Source organism: Fukomys damarensis, unplaced genomic scaffold, assembly GCF_012274545.1.
Source record: "Fukomys damarensis isolate Sample0158 unplaced genomic scaffold, DMR_v1.0_HiC HiC_scaffold_15, whole genome shotgun sequence".
NCBI lineage: Eukaryota > Metazoa > Chordata > Mammalia > Rodentia > Bathyergidae > Fukomys > Fukomys damarensis.
The window spans coordinates 9397352-9419811 of record NW_022900927.1 but is presented as its reverse complement, the minus strand read 5'-3'; the positions used below and the strand labels follow the sequence as shown (position 1 = coordinate 9419811).

General features: G+C 36.0%; 1 protein-coding gene across 2 annotated transcripts in view; it reads right to left on the bottom strand.

Moving 5' to 3' along the window:
- Nell2 (neural EGFL like 2) overlaps window positions 1–22460 on the bottom strand; it is a 390044-nt gene that overhangs the window by 149810 nt on the left and 217774 nt on the right. For both annotated transcript variants that reach the window (XM_010638373.2, XM_010638375.3), the window contains exon 13: window positions 19070–19195. In XM_010638373.2, coding sequence (XP_010636675.1) covers window positions 19070–19195 — 126 coding nt within the window. The remainder of the gene's footprint in view (window positions 1–19069; window positions 19196–22460) is intronic.

The window sequence follows — 22460 nt, the reverse complement described above, 5'->3', positions numbered from 1 at the left end:
AAAATTCCATACCAGGAGACATGTGCAAATGAACTCCCTGCATTAACTGTAGTAACCTTTCTTCACCAGGAGCTCACTGAAGATTTATGGACTACATATGACTCATATGGACCATACCTCACACATACAATTATAAAAGAATGGATTATGGAAAAGGACATGCACCATAGAAACAACTAATGTGACTAAGCACCCAGTCAGTCACATTCTGGAAGACTTCCATGAAGGTCTTTCTAAAGAAGGTACAATGTTTAAACTGCTACACCCTCAGAGCTTGTGCCATTTTCCTTCTTGGATGGGAACACACTAACTCCAAGAGCATCACTGCCTTAATAAAGTTTGCTGTTGTGTCCTTGCTGTTGCATGCCATATCAACTGTTTGTTTATTACACACAAAAACTTGATAATGAGTCCTCCAGCCCATAACATACATTTTGAAAGGCATTCGTCATTCTTTTACATACAATCTTTTCTCTCTCTCTCTTTTTTTTTTTTTGGTATTGGGAATTGAACTCAGGACCTTGAGCTTGCCATTCAGGCAGGGCACCACTAAGCTACATCCATGGCTCTTTTCATCTTTTCATGTATAATCTTACAGTAGAATTCATGCCAACATCCCTTCCCTTTCCCTCCCACTCTTTCCTCTTTCTTTCCCTCCTCAATAAGAATCAGAACATCATTTTGGAAACATCATCCATTGTGTGAGACTAGGTGGAAGGTAGGGCGCCTCCCCCAGTATGGAAGCCAGAGAATATTTCTCTCCAGCCAACCTCCTGGCACTTGGAAAACACATGGTCTTGCAACATAAATTAAGACAACTATAGGGTGAGTAGATGATTGGAAGGCAAACATAGAATTCATTTTCAGTACTGTGTGTGCCCAAACAGCATCCTGCAGTGGCCCCTTTCTTAGTTACTTTTCTTGTTTCTGAGATAAAATAATCAACACCCAAAGTTAAAGAAGAAGTTTATTTGGCTTACAGTTTGTATTGGCTGGCTTTAAGGCAGGGTTGACTGGCAAAAGAGAAACAGTTTATGGTGGCCAGAAGGTAGCAAAGCAGTAAGGGAGATTAAAAGTATCTTTCTACTCCTTTTATCTTATTCAGATGACTGAAGGTAGGTAGCACTCATACCCAAAATCCTAGGGCCACCTGACATACCACTGCACCATGAATCATTCACACAATCTAGGTTCAGCCACCTCTAAAAAACCCCTACCTAAAACAGCATGAGGATTTGGATGGATATCTAAATACAAGTCATAACATTCCAACCCTGGCTTCCCAAAGACTCATGTATATCCTTTTATGCAAAAAATCATTTAGTCCATCTTCAAGAGTTGCCAAAGCCCTAATAGTTTAAACACTGCTGAAAAGTACAACTCCAAAGTGTCCTTTGAAATTTAAAGTAAACTCATCCACAAGCCCCTGTACAAATGAAAAGAAAGTTTAAAAATTACAACATTCAATGGTATGAGATAGATATTTCCATTCCAAAAGTTACAAACACAGGCTATAAAGGAATAGGACCAAAGTAAGTCCAAAATTCAGTAGGGTAAACATTAAATCCTACAGTTCCACCCAAAGGGCTTGGGTAACCCTGCCTCTATGGCACTGCTTGTGGTTGTAGCTCCTATGGGTTTTCTCTTTGGCCAGCTCTGCTTCCTCCCTCCTTGCAGCTTTTCTTGGACAATACCCATTTCTGGCTTTTCCACCCTTCTGCAGTCTCCAAGGCACCTTTGGCTTCATACTCATAGCTTCACAAATTTCCCTCTCATAGGTAAACTTCCTGGCCTCCCAGGTCTTCTTTTGGAATCTGGGTGGAAACCTTCATGAACCCTTAACTCTTGCATTCTGCATGCATTTAAACCAGTATCGTGTATATGAAGCCAAGGTCTGCCACCAGCTGGAGTAGTGGCCAGGCTTCCTTCTCTCTTGGCTTTAGGGTACCTATGAACAAAATCCTCAGGAACAACTTCCCTAGGCTGCTGCTTCTAGACCATGGTGCTCTGGGGTTCCCTTCTCAAAGCAGTCTTTCACTTTTGCCATTTTGAGTCTACAAAGGGTGGAGTCCTGCTGCTTCTTGTGAGGTCCTCAGGCCATTTTTTTCTATCCTCCTATTCCTTTTCAGCAATCAAGATGTCTGCTCCATCTTTTCAGGCTGCAACTTTACTTGATCTTCCATTCTGGCCAAACTCAAAATATCTTAAATCATTCTGCTGGGCTCTTTGCACTTGATTATCAATATAAATCTTGCTAAAAACCCCCAACAGTAGCCATGAGACCACCTCAATATTTGACTAACTGTTTCTTCTACCAGATTAATTAATCCACTGCTCTTCATTTTAAGTCTCAAGCAAAGTCTCTGGAAATGAGCAAAATACAAACTTCTGGCTAGGACATAAAAAACATCATCTGGAGTCCAGCAGCAAGTGAATTCCTTCCCAGCAGAAACTTCCTGAGCCTGGTCTTTACCAACTTTTTGGTTTTCTGAGCTCTAACAAGAATCTCCCATACAATACAGCATGAGGTGTTCCAGCTGTACTTTTTCACCTGGCATCTCTGAATCTTTCTTAAATCTTCCTCTTCCCATAAGCCAGTTCCAAAGGCTCTTGAGCTACATGGCCAGGTAATGTCAAAAGAATGACCCTACTTCTCTTCCACCAAATTTCTGTTTTCATTCAATGAAATTTCAAATTTCATTGTTGAGACAAAATACCTGACACCAAGAGTTTCTTTAGCTTATAGTTTGTAGAGATTCCAGTCCATAATTGGCTAGCTCCAATGCCAGGTGGCTTGGTAGAAGAGAAACAATTTATGGCAGCCATAAGGTAGCAAAGCAACGAAGGACCTTAACAGGATCTTCCAGCCCCTTTTATCTTATACAGACTATTTAGGGTGGGTAGCACTCACACTCTTAACCCTAGTGCCCTTAGACCTACCATTGTACCATGAATCAATTACCCACTCTAGATTCATCCACCTCTGAAAAAGCCTCACCTAAAATAGCATGAGGATTTGGGGGACATCTAAACACAAGCCATAACACCCCCAGTGGCAATGATGACACAACCTAAAATTGCGCCAAAAGACCTCAGAGATTATCTGGTGTTTGTACATGTTCCTCAAGGGGTGGTAACTTTCCAGGATATTCCTTTAAAATAACACAGTAACAATTTTTTCTATTATTGGCAATAAAAAGCTTTAAAAACATATAAATATACACATACATCATGTTCTTCTCTCTGTTAACAGGAAATAGATTTAGAAAGGCTGATGATTGTCTGTGATTGCAAAGGTTGCCAGGAGGCAGCTGCACAGGGCTATCACCATTTTTGGATGACAGTTATTTGTCACTGGACTCACCAAATTCTACCAAGAAAGTTGGGAGGAATTATTACCAAAGGAGGGGTAATATCCCTAGTTGTAATGTACAAAAAGAAAATGAAAAAAACATGACAACAATACGTTAGTACATATCAGTTATAATCATCAATATCAATGGCCTCAACTCACCAATCAAGAGAAATAGACTAGCAGAATGGTTTAAGAAGCAAATTCCAATAATATGTTGTATAAAAGACACACCTAGTGTAAAAAGAAGCCCACAGACTGAAAGTGAAAGGATGAAACTTCTTCATGCAACAGGAGCCCAGAAAATAGCAGGGGTAGCAATTTTATTCACAGACAAAGTAAATTTCAAACCTAAACTGATTAAAAGAGACAAAAGAAGGCCACTACATCCTTGTGAAGGGAACAATTCAAGAGGAAGAGATAACAAATAATTCATTTTCAATTTATTGAGTATGTTAGAAAGCAGATATGTTCCTTCTCTCTTTTCTTTTTCTTTTTTCTTTCCCTGGTGCTGGGGATTAAACTCAGCACACTGTTCTGGCTAGGCAGGTGCAACACTACTGAGCTAAATCTCAGGCTTTACATTTTATATTTTTAAAATTTATGAACACATTAATCTTTGTCTTTATATATTGGTTTACCAAATTGATGAGTTATTTTGGGTCTCATTTTCTTTTTGAGAATTTATGAAATCTGTATATATGAGTAGTATGAAAAGTATTAAGGTCCATCTGTCATTCTCCTCTCTCATTTCTGCCTTCTGCAAACTTCCTTTTCTGTCACTACAGTTTATTTGGTTGGAAATTTGTTAAGATAAATTTTGTTATGTTATCAATGTATCTTTGTATCTATTTTGTACCGATAATGAATATTAATTCTTAAGTAAATTTTATATTAACTATACTTAAATAAATGGATAATACATCATTAATATCATTCAGTATCTGGTATATATTACAAATTCTCCAACTAGCTCAAAGATGATATTTGTTTTTTCTCTAATCACACAAATCACAAACATTCCACACATCACTGCACTGTTTCATTATACCAAAGCATATATTGTATTGTAGAAAATATGCATTGTGTATATGTGTGGGGGGTATGTTTTTACAAATATGTGTGAACTATTTAATGAGAAACATGCTTATAAATGTGGTAGGATTTTGCACATTTGGCATATCGATAGTTTCTCTGGCAACCTTATGATTTCTCTAAATTAGATGCTTGATTTAATTCATAGTCATTTGTTTGGGAAGAATATCACATATGTAATGTATTGGTGTTAAATTCTATCCTTATGCTTATAAAAATATAATAAAAATAAGTATGGGATATAACAAAAAAGAAACAGAAAAATCTTATCTAAAAAATGTGAACTAAATTTTTAAGTTGTTTTTGGATTTCAAATATAAGTATATTTGTTTTCTGTGGGAAGTGTTGTTAGAAAATGTCAGTGATACAATCAACATGCATATGATATTTATCCAATTAATAAAACCAAAGAGTTTATAAATCATAAAATTTTTAGGACAGCTTCTCAACTATAATATGTAACTTTGTTTTATTTGTAAATACAATATTTCAAAAATATTATATGAAAAGAAAATGAGAAAAAACATAATGTTTGAACATCATATCAAACTAATAATGTATTTGGATTATCAGTCTGTGTTGCATAAATTTTTGTTTATTTCATTTCCTTTTTTGCTGTCATATATATGTATATTTGAAATTTTTATTTAGTATCTTCATTTCTTGTTGTCATGTATGTTTGCAATATTTAATAAAAAAGAGAAAATGAATAAGATAAAAAAGCATCATTAATATGGCCAAACTAGAGCCTACAGCTCCAACACCATTGCCCAACTCTATTTGCAATGGATTTTATATACAGCAATATTCTTCCTCCACCAATTAATTCACAGTGAAATCCTGCTAAGGGACACATTTAATTTCTTGCAATATCCTGTCACCTTCTTACAAGCCATTAACTGCTATTTTCTTTCAAAGGCTACTACTTCCATTTTACATCTATTGGAGAACAGACTGGCTGTTATAGATTAATGTTTGTGTTCCCTAACAATTTATATTTTGAACCCCTAATATGGCTGTCTTTGGTGATGGAGCATTTGAAGAACAAATTAAGTTAAAATAAAGCCTTAAGGGTGTGTCCTGATCCAACAAGACTAATGTCCTTATGTAACAGGTGCCCTTTTAACTGAAGAAATACCCAAGTAGCACTATTTAAACTGCTTGCTCCTTGCCAGATTCATCTCAGGCTGAAAGTGGGAACAGCTTCACAAGCATTGATACCAATGAAACTGGAAAAAAAAAAAACAGCAGTTCAACTCATCTGTGGGCTGACAGGGCTTAGGGCCTGTACTAGTAAACATATGCTTATCTCTTGGCTTTTGTTATACTCGTTAAAATACTACTGCTCTTGAGCTGAGTGTGGTGGCATATGCCTGTAATCTCAGCACTATGGAGGCTGACATGGGAGAATTACTGAGTTCAAGGCCAGCCTGATTACATAGGGAGACCTTGTATCAAAAACAGCAACAACAAATTCTGCAACTTCTCTGGGTTTAAGAAGACACTTTCTTCTTTAAATCTTGCAGTTTATGGCCAACCCTCCAGTCAATTCAATTTTTTTCTTTTACCATTGTTTCTCTCTTTTGTCAACTAGACTCCCAGAGAAAGCAGATGACTGATGTCAGTCTGGTGGGACACTCAGAGTCAAGCCTCTGGCCATAAACCTCTGGTAATGTTTAGTAAGAAAGCAAAAAACTTTGTCTCCCTCCTTCCTTTCTTCTTTCTCCCCACATCCCTTTGTGGGCTTTATGAAAACACAAGGACAGGCATCTGTCTACAAGTCATGAAAAGAACCTTACCCAAAATCAAATAGGTCAGAACTTCAATCATGGACTTCCAGCCTCCAAAGAAGTGAAAAATAAATTTCTATTGTTAGATTTTGTTATGGCAGCTAATACAGACTAGCAGACTTAACATTAAAAATAATCACTCCAGCATTCAACAGTTTCACCTAGATCTTTCCTAATTTATTAAAAATTTTATGTGTTCCTTGGTCTATGCAATTTGATCTGCTATGAACTTTGTGATAAATTGTTTGTAGGAGTTTTTAAAATTAGCCAATTAATACTAATATTATTAATGGCATATAAATTTTTTGTATCTTACCATTTACTGTTTTATAATTTTGCAAGAAAAACTAAGAGATGAACTCAAAACTTACATGGTTCTGGGGTTTATTTAAATGTGACATGTGGGAGTAGGTACATGACTCATACAGAATCCAAAGCTTTGACATTATTTCTATATTAAAATCTCTATAACTTAAAATAAGCACATCTATAAACGCTTAATACTGTAAAGGGTGGGCTGTAAACTAAACATGTACCATTACATGTATCAGACAGATAGAGTGAATGGGTAAAGCTGATTGGCAATAGAATTCTGTTATTTATTTGACCATTAGCTTTCTTTCTGGGATTAGTGAGTCTTAGTGACTGGAAATGAGGGTTGTGGAAAAAGGAGAGAACTGCTTCTAATAGAGCTATTACTATTTCAGCTGAGATGAAGTAACGCAGATCCAGCGCCACTAAAGAACTGTCAGAAAAATCTGCTTGAAATTCTGCTTTCTAATGAAATCTTTTGACTGTTTAAGTGTTGAATCATTAAAATGCCCCAAAAGCCAAATAAATACGCACTGTGTACCAACTGTGAGGCACACACAGGTCACTAATTTGTGCCTTAGATACAGCACTGCTGGCACAGAGCCTTGTTGAATTGAAAGGGCATTCTCAGCAAGCCTAATTCTGAAGGCCTGTGACAAGACAACCACCTACATGTATAAATATATTTTAATAGTATTCTCAAACTTATTATTTGCCGACTTTCTTCATGTTAATACATTCAGAATCTCTTTAAAAAAGAGAAATAAGAAATGTACTATAATATTTAATTTTCTGTTTTGGGGGAAAATGCAGTTGACTTCTGTGTAACTTTATGTGCTCGTATTCACTACGAGCAGACTAGGAAGATGTTTTAAAAATAATAAACATAATTTTTACAGCAAAATCAAATGCGACCAAAAAAACTCAATCATTAAAGCGGGGGACTGAACATAAATGTAAAGTGAATCCTCCTCCCTTGGAAACACTACCCTTTTAAATCTCCCTACAAACACAAGAATTATTCCAGAATTGCTAGTTCTCTTCAATCAGAAAATAAATGGGAACTGAGAATTATTTTTAAATGTTTCACACAATTCAAAAGTGTAGTGTATTAGTTTTCTACTGTTATAGTAAATTATGATAAACTCAGCAGATTGAAACCACATATACTTATCTTGGAATTGCAGAGTTTTGAAATCTGACAAGTCTACAAAGCTAAAATAAAGATGTTCATTAAACTATACTTTCTGGAAGTTCTAGATTCCAAATCTATTTTCTTGCATTTTCCAGCTTCAAGAGGCCATCTACAGTCCTACCAATGGGCCATGCTCAATCTTCAAAGTCATTAATCAGATATCTCTCATGAATCTTCCACAGTCATATGGCCATGTGACAACAGTAAGGAGAAGTCCTTTTCCTTTTTTTCCCCCTCACTTATCCTTTATATTCATTCATTTTATTGGCACATTTTAGGTATACAATATGATGGCATTCAACATTGGGAATTTGTACCTTTAAATGATATGTCTTGACTCTTATTATTTTTCCAATTCCCCTGCCCTCCCTTCAGCCTCTCCATCTGTCCCAATTTATATACTTTGTTTTAATTTTTTCCTTTTCTCATGTTTATTCTATTTCCCTCTTTCCTTTCCCCTACCCCTCCAACTTTGACTTCCCCTTTGGAACTTTACTTCCTATTTCACATTACTTATTATACATTTTGATTCTAATTTTCACTTTCAGTTTCCCACATGAGAGAAGCTATTCAGTATTTACATATGTGTGTCCTATTTATTTCACTTGAGAGTATGTGCATCCATTTAGTTATAAATGCCTCTAGGTTCCCATTCCTTTTGGCTGAGTAGTACTCCATTAAAAAAATATCTTTATCCAGTCTCCAGTTGATGGACAATTGGGCTGTTTCTAAGTTTTAGCTATAGCAAATTATGCTGCTATAACATGGGTGCACATATGTTGCTGTGGTATGATTCTTTTAATTCTTTTGGGAAAATACACAGCAGGGAAATATCTGGGTCAAATGGGAACTCTAATCCTAGTTTTTTGAAGAATCTCCATACTGAATTCCACAGTGGTTATACCAGTCTATACTCCCACTAACAGTGGAGTGGAGAAGGGTTCCTTTCTCCTCACAAACCCATCAATATCTGTTATTGGTTGATTTCATAATACCAGCCATTCTTTCTGGGGTGAGGAGAAATCTCAGCATTGATCTTATTTGCATTTCTTAAATGACCAGGGATGCTGAACATTTTTTGTGTTTATTTGCTATTTCTAATTCTTTGACTGTGAAATGTCTGCTCATTTCAAATGCCCACGTTTGGAATGGGTCTTTAATTTTAGGAGGTCTATTTTTTAAAGTTCTTTATATATTCTAGATAGTAGACCTTTGTCTGAGGAGCAGCTGGTAAAATTTTTTCCCAAAATGTAGGTTGTCTCTTTATCCTGGTGATGGTTTCTTTTGCTGTGCAAAAGCTTATTTATTTTTCCATTAACTTTATTGGTACATTTAAAACAAACAATACAGTTACATTTATCATTGGGATCTTGTACCTTTACTTGCTATGTCTTGATTCTTATTTTTCCCTACACCACTGCCCTCTCTTCACCCACTTCACACTTCTCTATTTACAAAGACTTTGTTTCCATTGTTTTCTTTTTTCACATTTTCCCTTATTTCCTTTCCCCTCCCCTGCCCACTTCCCCTGTAGCCATTTTCTTCCTATTTCACACTATTAATAATATGATTTGAACCTTATTTGCACTTTTAGCTTTTCACACCAGAGAAATATTTGGTACTCCAGTGTGTCCTATTCACTTAAGAGTATGGCCTCAGTGTGCATCCATTTATGTATAAATGTCTCTAGTTTCTCATTCTTTATTGCTGAATAGGACTCCATTTTATATGTACACATTTATTCCAAATTTCTGTAGGTTTTTTTTATCAAGAATGGGTGTTGGATTTTGTATCTAATTTCTGCACCTATTGAGAATATCATATGGTTTTGAGTGTATGATCTTCTTGATGATCTTATGCATCCTGTTTGCCAGTATCTCATTGAGGATTTTTACATATATGTTCATTAGGATGGATTGACTATAACTCTCTTTTTCAGTTGGTCTTTCTCTGCTTTTGGGATCAAAGTGATGCTTGTTTCCAGGAATGAATTTGGGAGTATTATTTCCCTTTCAATTTCATTGAAGTTTTTTAACAGTCATGGCAAGAGTTTTCTAAATGTCTTGCAGAATTCAGCAGTAAAGCCATCAGGACCTGGGTGTTTCCTCATTGGTAAAATTTTAATTATGTTTTCAATTTCATTGATTGATAATCGGTTGTTTAGAATTTTTAGGTCTTCTTCATTCAACTTTGGTAGCTCAAATGTATTTAGAAATCTGTCCATTTCTTTTGTGTTTTCCACCTTTTTGGTATATAGATTCTCAAAGTAGGTATTGATGATCCTCTGGATTTCTGTTGGGTTCATTGTAATTTCACTCTTCTCATTCCTAATTGCATATATTTGAGCCTTTTCTTTCCTTTGTTTGAAAAATTTGGTAAGGATTTGTCAATTTTGTTCATTCTTTTGAAGAATCATCTCTGCTTCACTGATTTTTTTTTTTGTATCATTCTCTTAATCTCCATTGCAATGATTTCTGCTCTGATCTTTATAATTTCCTTCCTTGTATGAGCTTTGGGCTTGTCCTGCTCTTCTTTTTGTAGAATCTTAAGGTTAAGCATTAGGTTGTTTATTTTAGCTCACTCTTTTTTCCCCAATATGAGGATTCACTTCTATGAATTTTTCTCATAAGACTGCTTTCACTGTGTTCCATAAATTCCGATGTTGTATTGGCACTGTCATTTAATTGTAAAAATTCTCTGATTTCTTTAATTTCCTCTGTGACCCCATTGGTTGTTTAGAAGCATGTTCAATTTCCATGTTTTTATGAAATTCTTTTGGTTTCCTTTGGTATTAATCTCCAATTTCATCACAATATGGTCTGATGGTATACAGGGCTGACTTCAGTTCCTTTGCACTTACTTAAACATGTGTTAATATGTGGTCTATTTTGGAACAACCCATATAATCTCCAATTTCATCACAATATGGTCTGATGGTATACAGGGCTGACTTCAGTTCCTTTGCACTTACTTAAACATGTGTTAATATGTGGTCTATTTTGGAGAACAACCCATATGAAGCTGAAAAAATGTATATCCTGCTTTTCTTGTGTGGCACACTATGTAAACATCTGTTACATTCATTTGTTCAGGAGTTTGATTGAGTTGTAGTATTTCATTCTTTATTTTCTGTCTAGTTGATCTATTTGTGACAAGGGGGTATTGAGGTACTCCACTACCATTGTATTAGTGTTTATTTGATTTTTCATGTCCATTACTATTTGTTTTATATAGCTGGATGCACTACCATTTGGTGCATATATATTTATAGCTGTCATCTCTTCCTCTTCGATTGTTTCCTTTCTAGGATTTGGTGGCCTTCTTTGTCTCTCTTAATTAATATTGTTTTAAAATCCATTTCATCTGCAAACAGGATTGCTAATCCTGCATTTTTTCAGGTTCCTGTCATATGGAGTATTGTTTTCCACCCTTTAACTTTCAATCTATGAGTTTCTTTTTGAATTGTGTTCTTATAATGCAGCATATTGTTGGATATCTTGCTTCTTGACCCATTCTACCATTCTAATTTTTTTTATTGTTGAATTGAGACCAATAAAATTGATGGTTATAACTGATATTATTTACTTATCCTTGCCATGACTTTCTTTTGTGTTTGCATCATCCTGCTTTGCACTTAATTTCTTGTCTTGCCTGATGATTTCATTCTACTGGGCTTCTTTTGGTTGTGACTCTCATTGTATTTTCCAAAGATATTGTTTAAAATGTTTTGGAGTGCTGGTTTGGTATTCATGAACTTCCTCAGCTATTCTTTGTCATGAAAGTATCTTATTTCTCCTTCAATTTTGAAAATAGCTTTTTATGGTGTATCAATTTGGGTTGGAGGCTGTTTCTTTTAGGGCTTGAAGTTCTTCACTTCAGGCTCTTCTTTCTGCCTATTATCCTTTAACTAACTTAGCTGGCTATAATAGTATCATCAACTTAATAAACAACTTGTCATCAAATATAAAATAATATACAATTAAAACAAAATAAAGCATTAACACTTCATCAGGCACCTTTTCATTAGAGAAGATGACTGACTTGCTGGAATGGTTCAGAAAACCTAAAAAGTTTCTTAGAATTTCTGACAAGACCTTTTGGTTTTATCTTTTACAATTCCATCAACACTGAACTATTCTTATACAACAGACTATATTTTTGCACCTACTTTTCCTATTTTATAAAATGTTTGTTTCACTTCTCTTAATGCTTCCTCTACTGAAATGTTTGTTCATCCTTAAAACCGTACGTTGAATGTCATTTTGTCATTGATGTCTACAGATTGATGTCAACAGATTACCCACTGTCTCCCTGGGTTTCCCAACGCTCTTTGTACGCTTCTGTATTATAGATTATAGAACATTGTAACTATAATGTTTACATTACCTTTATTTATTAAACAGAATTATAACCATATTCTAAACCCATATCAAAACTCTAGTGTAAAGTGAAAGAAATGTGTATTTTATGAGCTTTTATAGTCACACACAGTTCTTACATAACACATTTCCACTATTCTTAACTCCCCTTTAAATCTTCAACTTGGTGATATCTGTCTGTAATAGGCTGAAATGGGTTGGTTATCTACAGATAATAGTCAATGTTTGTAGTAGTTAGCCTATATAGTGGTCCTTAATGAACTCCAAATCCTGATATCTATGCCTTTGTGTAAACCTTTTTCCTTAAAGGTGGCCTAGACCAAGTGATTTGCTTTTAATTAACAAGACTATGATAAAGATAAGAAGACTCTTGGTTAAGAACAAAGTTACTGATTTCCATCCTATTGGTAGCATTTGTCTCTTTAATGAATCAAGCTGCTATATTAAAAAGGCCCACCTGGAAGAGTTAAGGACAATCTTCTGGCAGCTACCAGAAAACAACTACTTCAGCCAACAACCACATAGGCAAATGTGGAAATAAATCCAACCCCAACCCTTGCCCATGCATTGGTTTCAGCCTTTTGAAGGATCTTGAAGCTGAGCACCCAGCCATGTGATGCCTTCATTCTTGACCCACAGACACTAGAGGATAATACATATTTGTTGTTTCTAGCTGCTTTGTTTGTATGGGTATGCAGCAGTAGATAACTAATACAATGTGCTCCCACTGATAAAAGAACTTTAAGAAAAAGGAATCATCTTAAATAGGATTGATCAGAAGTTATGTAAAGAAAGTTTCAGTCATTAAAATAAGTAGCATCAGATAGGGAAAGGAATCCCTATACAAGTCAGTGGTGCTGTGCCTCACCCCAGCAGGAGTACATAAGGTATGGTTCCTGATTTGGGAGAATGATCTGGCATGGATGTGACATCATTGAAGTACCTTGGGCTGTGGAATAAAGGAGAGGGGCAAGACAAGGCAATGTCACCAGGAGATTACACAGAATCTAGTCCTGCCAGATTAGATCAGCAGCAGAAATGAAGATGACCTCTGTTCCACGGAACACTCAGAGAGGGAGAAGGCACAAGGAAGGTCAAACTTTCATTTGGCTAATTTGTCTAAAGCAACAATCAAGAAAGGAAATGAAAGGCATCTGTTGAGCATCATCTTTAGAAAGCCTGTGCTCTACAGGTGTCTGTTGCTAAGACACCGCTATTATTATACTCTGGGAATGTATAATCATTTTATTCCTCTATGTGAGTTTTCAGCTCTATGTTTTTCATATAAAAGTCCTGAACTAAAACTCAAATAATACATTCATTCAGGACAAAGATGAACAAAGGTTTACTGACTATCCAAATCAAAATAGGTGAGGCTTGCTAGTGAAGCAGCTCCTACCATTTCAGTGCACAGGTGAGCTTACATAGAGCCAAGCTGTTGTAATAACACTAGGTTCTCAGAAGATTGGAGCAAGGCTGACTGGATCGCAGGTTGGTCCTGGATATGACAGCTTCACTGTAATGCTATGCAGAGCCTCTCACAAGCCTGGAAAGTGTTACATCCATTGGAATTGCTGTGCTCCCCTACTCACTGGCAGATTCACAGAGCACAGAATCCTTTCCAAGCTTTTCATCTTTCAAAAGGCAATTTGCTTTCCCTGAGCCTTTGAGCCTATTCCTTTTTGAGCTGACTGCTAATTGTATGCGTGCACATATGTGTCTTAGAGAGGAGATAAGCTCACTGCCTTGGCCTTCTCACTGGCTGTGCAGACACATCTCACTTCTGTTCTCTGTGTTTTCTAACCATATCCAATATTCCCTAAACATTAACCCCTTCTTGTAACTATGGTACACACTCTTTTAGAAGTGCTTGCTGGATTCTATTTGTCTAGAAATAGCTTTTCATCTCTGAGTCCTGGAGCCTAGTATTTTTATTTTTGTGGTCATGCTTTTATTTCCAAATTATTCAATAATAACTACACAGTGCAATCACATGTGATGAACTACAAGAGATAAATGAAGTATCTAAATGAGGTATCTTCTGGCTTTAAGGTCTAAACTTTAAAGTTTAAAAACTATAGTTGTCTTATTTTACTTTTTATAAAAAAGCTGACATATGCCACAATTTTATTATAGTTTGCAATGATGATTTCAACAAAACAAAATGTGGAGTGGTTGTTCACAAAAATGCAAAATCTTTTCCAATAGCTATGGAAACTAGTGGCCAGATGGTAGGATTATCTGATTGTTGACTGGTATTCTGTAGAAAAGGAATCCACATAAAAGAAGCCAGACTCATAAAAGTGGCCCTGCTTGAGAACTGACCAGAGTCTGATTATTGTTAGGTCCTATTCTCTACTCTGGGCAGATTAGTAGCTGCAACAGGGGCCCTAGAAGTAACCATTGAACCTTGCTGTCCTAGGAAATGCAACAGATCCTCAGTAAGTTTCTCTAACCTCCAGCAAAAATGCTATTTAGTTCCACCAACATTTCCCTTTCTTTTTTTAAACCTCTATTCACAGCACACAGTAAGCACAGTTGAATAAACAATTGAGTCCACTGCGCCATCAAACCTATCTACTTAATGAAAATGAATGACTCAACGTGAAAACAACCAAGGAAAAGCCCCCAGTTAGAAGGATCCCAGAGAAATCAGACATTTTTTGAAGAGGATAGCTTATCTGATCATAATAGTACCAATAATAGTAAGAGTAACTAACATCTACTAAACACTTCTAGGATAAGTATTTTATTAGTGATAAAGTCCCCAAGGCATTCCACAACTAAAATAACTTTGCTTACTTGAGTCTTTTGAGAAAGCTGATGTGTCTATTTTCCCTTCCTGTTCTTTGTCATTATTCACTGGTTTCTTGTAGTCCTCCAATCCCTATTTAATCGACCCTAGTAATCTCACTCTCTTTACATTTGTAACTGTAATTATCATAGTACATGAACAATGACTTATGTTTTGTTCGGTACTTGTGATCTTGATAAATCCATTAAAAGCTATTTTTAAATAGCTGATAATGAAGTTATTGCTCATTTATAGAAGAAAATGATCGTTAATCCATATAAGTTGTTTATTTATTTATTTGGTACCAGGTTTCAAAATTGGGACCTTGCACTTATGAGGCAGGTGACAGAACCACTGAGCTAAATCCCCAGCCCAATTCCATATAAATTATTTTTTGAAAAAGGCAGAATAAAAGAGATTATGTTATTGCTATCTCTCCATAATACTATATCTTTAACCACATTAAGAAATTATTTTCTCTAGCATTTGTTAGAAAACTTTAAAGAAACACACATGGCAACTCTTTGAGGAAGGACTATGCCTAATTTACAACTGACTTAAATTTTTGCCTCAGTTTCCCAACAGTAAATAATTTTCCATAACCTTTGTACCTCACAGCAGCATCCAAAACTCTTAGATCCTAGATAGTCAACAGTAAGAAACCAGAGTAAAGAAAGTAATATGATAAAATTCACCACTCTCTTCCTCTCTAATCAGCAAATTAAATAAACAAAATGGGAGTGACAACTTTTTAAAACTTAGTTATATTGATCATGTTAGAGAAGATTAAGTGACTTCAACAGTAAGATCATAAAATATAAGCTCTAAGAATGTTCAAAGGTATAAAAGGTTCAAAGGTATAAAACGAGTTTCTGATATGAAACTCCTTGGGGAATACAGAGGGAGCTTGTTCAACAAGTATCTACAAGAATTCACTGTACTTAGACACTTTATAGAACTCCCATATAATGTGAACATAGAGCACAAGATCACAAGGCCCTGGCATAATAGAAGCAGTAAGAGTCAGTGAAAGCACATCGAGCATGCAACCAGATAGCATAATTTGAGCAATCCTAAGCAACCCTCTGCTGCTTCTGTTGAGGCACAACCAGACTCTAATTCCAGTTTGACCACTGGAGAATCATCCCCAGGTTAAGTTGGGAGAGAGGTTTTGACTAGAGAAAGGACAGAGGAGAACTTAATGGGAGGCTGGGGCTTAGTTAGAAGCCTTTGGGGCCAAAGAACAATAAAAGGACATTGGGTACCACCATAAGATGTGAGAGAAGGTATCACTCACTATGCAGGGCCTTCAAAAACTTGTAGAACAGGTAAATTAAAAAGAAAATGTGTATCTTACAATTTTTATTGATGAAATCTAAAGCAGAAATTCTCAGTTATGGTACTGTTGACATTTTGGGTCATGTAATTGGGAGGGGTGTCCCTGCCAGATATCCTGTATAGAGTGAAGATTATTGATTCATTTGAAAAGTAAACAGAGGTAAGTGTCCAGGAGAAATGACTTCAGCAAGTAAGATCCTCTAGAAGTTATCCAGGCTAAGAAAAACACTATAGGATCTTTAGTAGCATCCCTGAGCTCTGTCAGATGCCAGTAGCAACAACCCCTCTCAGATGTGACAATCAAAAATGTCTCCAGACACTGTCACATAACTTCTAGCAAGTAGGAAGGCAAAACTGCCTCATTTGATAACTACAGCCTTAAACCATCAGTTTACTTCCCTTATAACCATCCATCCTTCCCATTCTCCTGCCTCCGCTCTGAAGAATTACAGAACAGTAGGAAAATGACAAGTAAATCAACACAAAAGAAGAACTGAAATTCCCCTTCTTACTGAAATAACAGATAAAGAACAGAACCAGAGCAGAGAGATATGTATCAGAAAGATTTAGAATGAATGTTTCTTCACAGAGGTTTATTCTCTGATACTCCTAATACAAAATACTACAAAATACACTAAAATCAACTCATATTCCCTATAAATTCCAACTCTTGGGTACAGATGCAAATTATCAAATTTGTAAATCTAGTCATAGTAGACAGGGAATTTAAGGGCAAAAAAGTTTCTCTGCTTTAAGTTAGAGCACAGAAGTAGTGAGCTTGTTGGAAACACTTGTACCTCATTAAGGAAATACATTCTTCATGATGTGCCAGATTCTGAAGTTCTTGGCTGGAGCACAAAAACCATAGCCTGAACAGCCTTTCTAAAAATGACTTCAGCTTTTGTCTGCATTGCTATTCCTACAGTCATTTCTATCATTAGGTATCCTATGGAAAATCCTATGGAAAAATTCTCCCTAAGAGGTAAAAAACAGCCATTTGTAGGATTTTCTTTTTAAGTAAGAGAATTTGATAAGGGGTAAAACCTAAAAACAAGTATCACTAACTTATCTGAGTATTCTTATTAACTACTGAATTGGAACGCAGGCTTACTGATATTATCACTTGTTATGGTTTAGATCTAGGGTGTCTCTCAAAAGCCTCATGTGTTTGGGAGGGGACTAGATCATAGGGGCACTGTACTCTTGGCGGACTCGTCCGCAGATGAGTTCCACAGCTGATGCACTGCTAGGAGCTGAGGCTGGGTCAGAAGATGTGGGTCACTGGGGGTGCAACCTGGAAGGGTACATCAACCTCCTCCCTCCGCCATTATCTCCCACTTCCTAGTCACCATGATGTTAGTAGCTTTTCCCCACAGTGGGCCCTTTTACCATACAGTTTCTGCATTTGCCATTCATAACTGAACTTTTGTGAGCCAAAATAAACCTCCCCTCTTTTAAATTGTGGGTGCTGTGTCTTTTGTCCTGGGATCAGAAAAGCGGAAAAGATATCAATCTCATAATAAACTGGAGCATGCTATGTTTCATTTATATATTGACATGTTATTTTATAACATTTTTATGTTGAAAGCCATTTTTTAAGACACTCTGCCACTCAATGTGATTAAATTTGTCTAAAGAAAAAGTGTAGAATTGTTCCCATACTGTGAAAATGTATAGGATGAATTTTAAAAGTAGGAACTTTTAAATTCATTGGCATCTTTATATTAAATATCTTTTCTACCTGCAAGATATCTTCGCTTATGCTCCATAGATTGGGAAGTCACTTTTCATTATTTTCTATTTCTATTATTATGTTTTTATAAATACTGTATTGGAACTTAAAAGAAAAAAATTCCTTCTACTCTGATAAGGGGACTATAAAAATACACTGTATGGATATTAACATAAGCATGTAAAGTGACATCTTTATTATAGATTTTTACCTTTACTAGGAGTGCAAAACAGTCTCATCCCTTGGAAACCTCTACTAATGTCCATCTGATAAAGATGATGAAATTGAAAGAATGAAAAGTGAAAAGTATAACACCTTTGTTCTCAGTTTCATGATTCTACAGTTTAAAATGTTATTTATATCTCTTTTCTATTTCAAAAACAGAAATCCAAAGGCACATTCTACTTCTCATTTATAGTTCCTCAAATCCCATAGTATCAACCTACTCTTCCAGTACCATTTTTATTTTCATATTCAAGATAAAAGTCCAGAGAATACAAGGAGAATAGGCTGTATTACCCTGGGACCAACTTCAAAGATTACTCTCAGGCATCCCTGAACAGAGAACTCCAGATGGTACTGAAGGGAGCAGTACCTCACAAAATAAAATTAAGTGCTCAACTGAACTTCCCCATGGTATGAAGAAGTTTAATTCTCTTTAACATTCTCATTTCCTAGAAATCCAAGAACATATTTCTGAAAAACATATTACTTACGTGACTCTTTTTCTACTGAAATACCTACTGTCACATAAAACAAGTACTGTTCAGAAGTTGTTTCTCAGGTTGGTTTTAGTAATTCATAGAAAACTTGAGCATAAGTACTTTTGAAGGATACATTTAATGTAATACGGGATTGGCTCTTTACTTTTCTTTGTCTTCCTAGCAAGGAATCTAAAACATATCAAGAGTAAGAAGATATTCTTTTCTTTACAATAGGTTCAAAATTATAGAATTGAAAAGATGACTTCAATTTTTGTGTCTGATGGAGTATTTATGGCATGTATATTAGAAAATTACAGTTAAAAGAATCTTTAAAATGTTAATAGAAATATTTTTATTTGATAAATAGCCAACATTTACCTGTGCATGAATAGTCGTCAATTCTGATGTATCCAGTTTTGCAGATGCACATAAAGGAACCCGGCGTGTTGACACACATGGTATTCTCGCGACAGTAATGGCGTCCTTCAGCACACTCATCAACGTCTGTGAAGAGAAAGCACACTGAAAATGTCAACAGATGTAGCTAATACTCTACAATTTCTCCATGATTTCCTTTGGTAAGGATAGGGGAATAGTTACTAATTATGTAGCAGTTTAGAAATACCTCCTTTAATAGGATTGTTTGATGTTGAAATGTTAGAAACCATATGTTTTTTTTTTTCCAACTGATTTTGCTAGAGTTTCAAAAGGTCTGTAGAGTTAAATTTGCATCATTCTGAATATCTTTTGAATTTTTTGGTGCATTCATCTATATGGGTTTGATAAAATGAACCAGAGAGTACAGACTGTGCTGCCTGAGCGTCTTTGAATTTTCAATCACTGAACCTACTCTTTATATGTTCAAATTCACTGGTTATTGGTATATTTGGGAAGGCACTGAAAAAGGTAAGTAGCCAAATTTAAATGATTTCCCTTACAGATATAAAGCCAATAACACGTAGTTTGTTAGAAATACAAGTTGAGATCTAGCTATGCTGTTAAGTCTTTAAACAGAGATGAAATTATAAGGACCTGATACAGATGAAAATTCATAAAATAGTAAAGTAAGATATCACATTGAAGATCTTGCACAGTAATTGATGCACCAAGTTTTTAGCCTAAAAACTTACTGTTAAGCCATAAGAGGCGTGAGTACTAATTGTGAATAATGTGAATTTTGACAATAAAACTGTCCCCATTTTATAGCACCTTTCTGCATGAAACATAAAGCACTTCGAAGGTATTTTATCACTATATAATATTCTTTATTAAGAGTTTTAATATATCGACCATGCAGTGTATTTCTCCTCCAAAAGTGTACTTCATCATATCCTTGTGATGGTTTCATAAAGTAGCACTGACTTTATTTACACTATCACCAAAATTGATCAACTGTAGCAGGTGACTAGGTGACCAGTCTCCATAGGCCCATATCATTCATAAAACCCTATGTGCCCAGTCTTGAGAATCTCAAAAAAAGTTATGGAAACTGTCCTAAGAACCTGCATTTTAAAACTATAGAGTTCTGAGATGCCATTTGTGCTAACTAATTTTACAAATGGACAAGCTGAGGCCTAGAGAAACACAATTTTGCATTCACTCAGTCAATGTAAAAATTCCAAAATTTATCTTAGTGTGCAGATCTCTTTTGGTTTAGCCTCTACTTTTCAGCTGCATATCGTATGGCTGTTTTCTCCCTTCCCACTCAATGTTCTGGCCACCCTGAGCTTCCAATCATTCTTAGAGTGGGCTGTGTTCTTTCATGTTTATGCATCTGTGTATATGCTGTTCGCTCTTCGTATATCTCCTTCTCCTTTCCTGACATTACTCCAGAGGATCTTGTCCACCAGTGGATTTATCTTTCAAGAATATATTTGAAACTTCCTTCTGGTGAATACTTGCTATCCAACTACAAGTTTCCCTATGTAGTTTGCATGCTGGACTATGAAAGTGTTTCTATTATCAATGCATTAATTGTATTTTATTAATTTTATAAGCTTCTTTTTCCCTAATATAATATATATTATTATAATATAATAGTCTGCAAGCGTAAAGAATAACTCACTCTCTCGCTCTCTCTCCCTTTGTCTCTTTCTCTTGCACACATGCACGTGTGCTCTTTTCAGGGCCTTTAACAGAACACAAGTACTCTCTAACACTGAGCTACATTTATAACCTCTTTATTAGTGTTTCTTAAATTTGTCTGTCTATTATATTAATCTGGAATGGTTCTTAACAAGAAAAAAATCTAAATTTATTTTAAAAATCACAAAATTCTCTGAGTAGTCAAACTTGTGTAAAATGAACAATACAGAAGACATTATACAATCTGATTTGAAAACAAACTACAAACGATAACAATAAAAACAGCGTGATGTTGACATAAAACAGACACACAGAACAATGGAACTGAATAGAGAGCCTAAAAATAAACCCATGCATCTACAACCAAAGGATTTTCAACAAAGATACTGTTTCAGCAATGATAAAAGTAATTAAGACACAATTGAAGAAGACAGAATTTGGTACTAGAGAAAAGAGATCATGTCTGTGACTATACCTGACCGTGTGGTTCAGAAACCTTGTGACTGACTTGTGGGAAGAGTTTGGAAAAGGTTCAGTGATGGCTGCTGAAAAAGTGGACCTGGAATGCCATATGCTGTACTGTAGGGGAGATTCTGGTCAGAGCTTACAAGACTAGAAAGCCAGTAAAGACCAGGCTCAGGAGGTTTCTGCAGGGAAGGACTGATGTGGACCTCAGTTGATGTGTTATATCCTGGCAGAAAGTTTGTCTTGCACTGAGCTCATGTCAGAGATTAAGACTAATTAATTTGTCAGAAAAAATTTCAAGGAAGTCTAATGTTTAGGCAGTGGCACAGCTACGGCTGCGGGCTTTTAGCCAGATTTATATTGAGAATCAAATCAAAGATCCCAGCACAATGATTTTAAATGTTTTGTGTTTGGCCAGAAAGTTAGCTCTACTAAAGATGGAGCTTGAAAAGATAGAGCACAGGAGATCTTGATTGATGAGAAGGAATAGGAGAAAAGAAACAATGGACTAAGGGCATCACAAGAAGCAGCAGGAACTCTACTCTTTGAAACTTCAAAATGGCAAAAAAAGTGGAAGAGTGCTTTAAGAAAACAGCCTCACAGCACTGTTTTCCAGAATGAACAGTAGTAGCCTGAGGAAGTTGTTCCTCAGGATTTACCTCACAGACACTGGACCCCTACAACCATGAGAGAAGAAAGTTGGGCTATTGCTCCAGCTGGCAGTAGACCTTGGAATCATTCCCCTGGTGCTGATTTTAGGTGCATGCAGAATGCCAGAGTTGTGTGGTTAAGAAGGCCTCTGCCCAGATTTCAGAAGAAGGTCTGGGCGGCCAGGCAGTGTGCCCCTGAGAGGGGAGTATGTGAAGCTATGAGTGTAAAGCCAAAGATGCAATGGAGACCCTTAAAAGTTAGAGAAGCCAGGAATGTGAATCATTCAAGGAAATCTGCAAGGAGTGAGCAAAGCCAGCCAAGGAAAGAAGCCATGGGAGCTACAACCACAGGCAATGCCACACAGGCAGGACTTCCCAAGCCCTTTGAAGTTCAAAACACGCCACAGATTCTTGGGGGTGCTGGAAGTGGAACTGTAAGATTTAATATTTTCCCTAGTGGATTTTAGTCTTACTTTGCTCCCACTCCTTCGTATCCCTCTGTTTGCAACTTTAGGAATAAAAATATCTATCTTGCATCATTAAAGTTTAGATGCATTTAACTTTCTTTT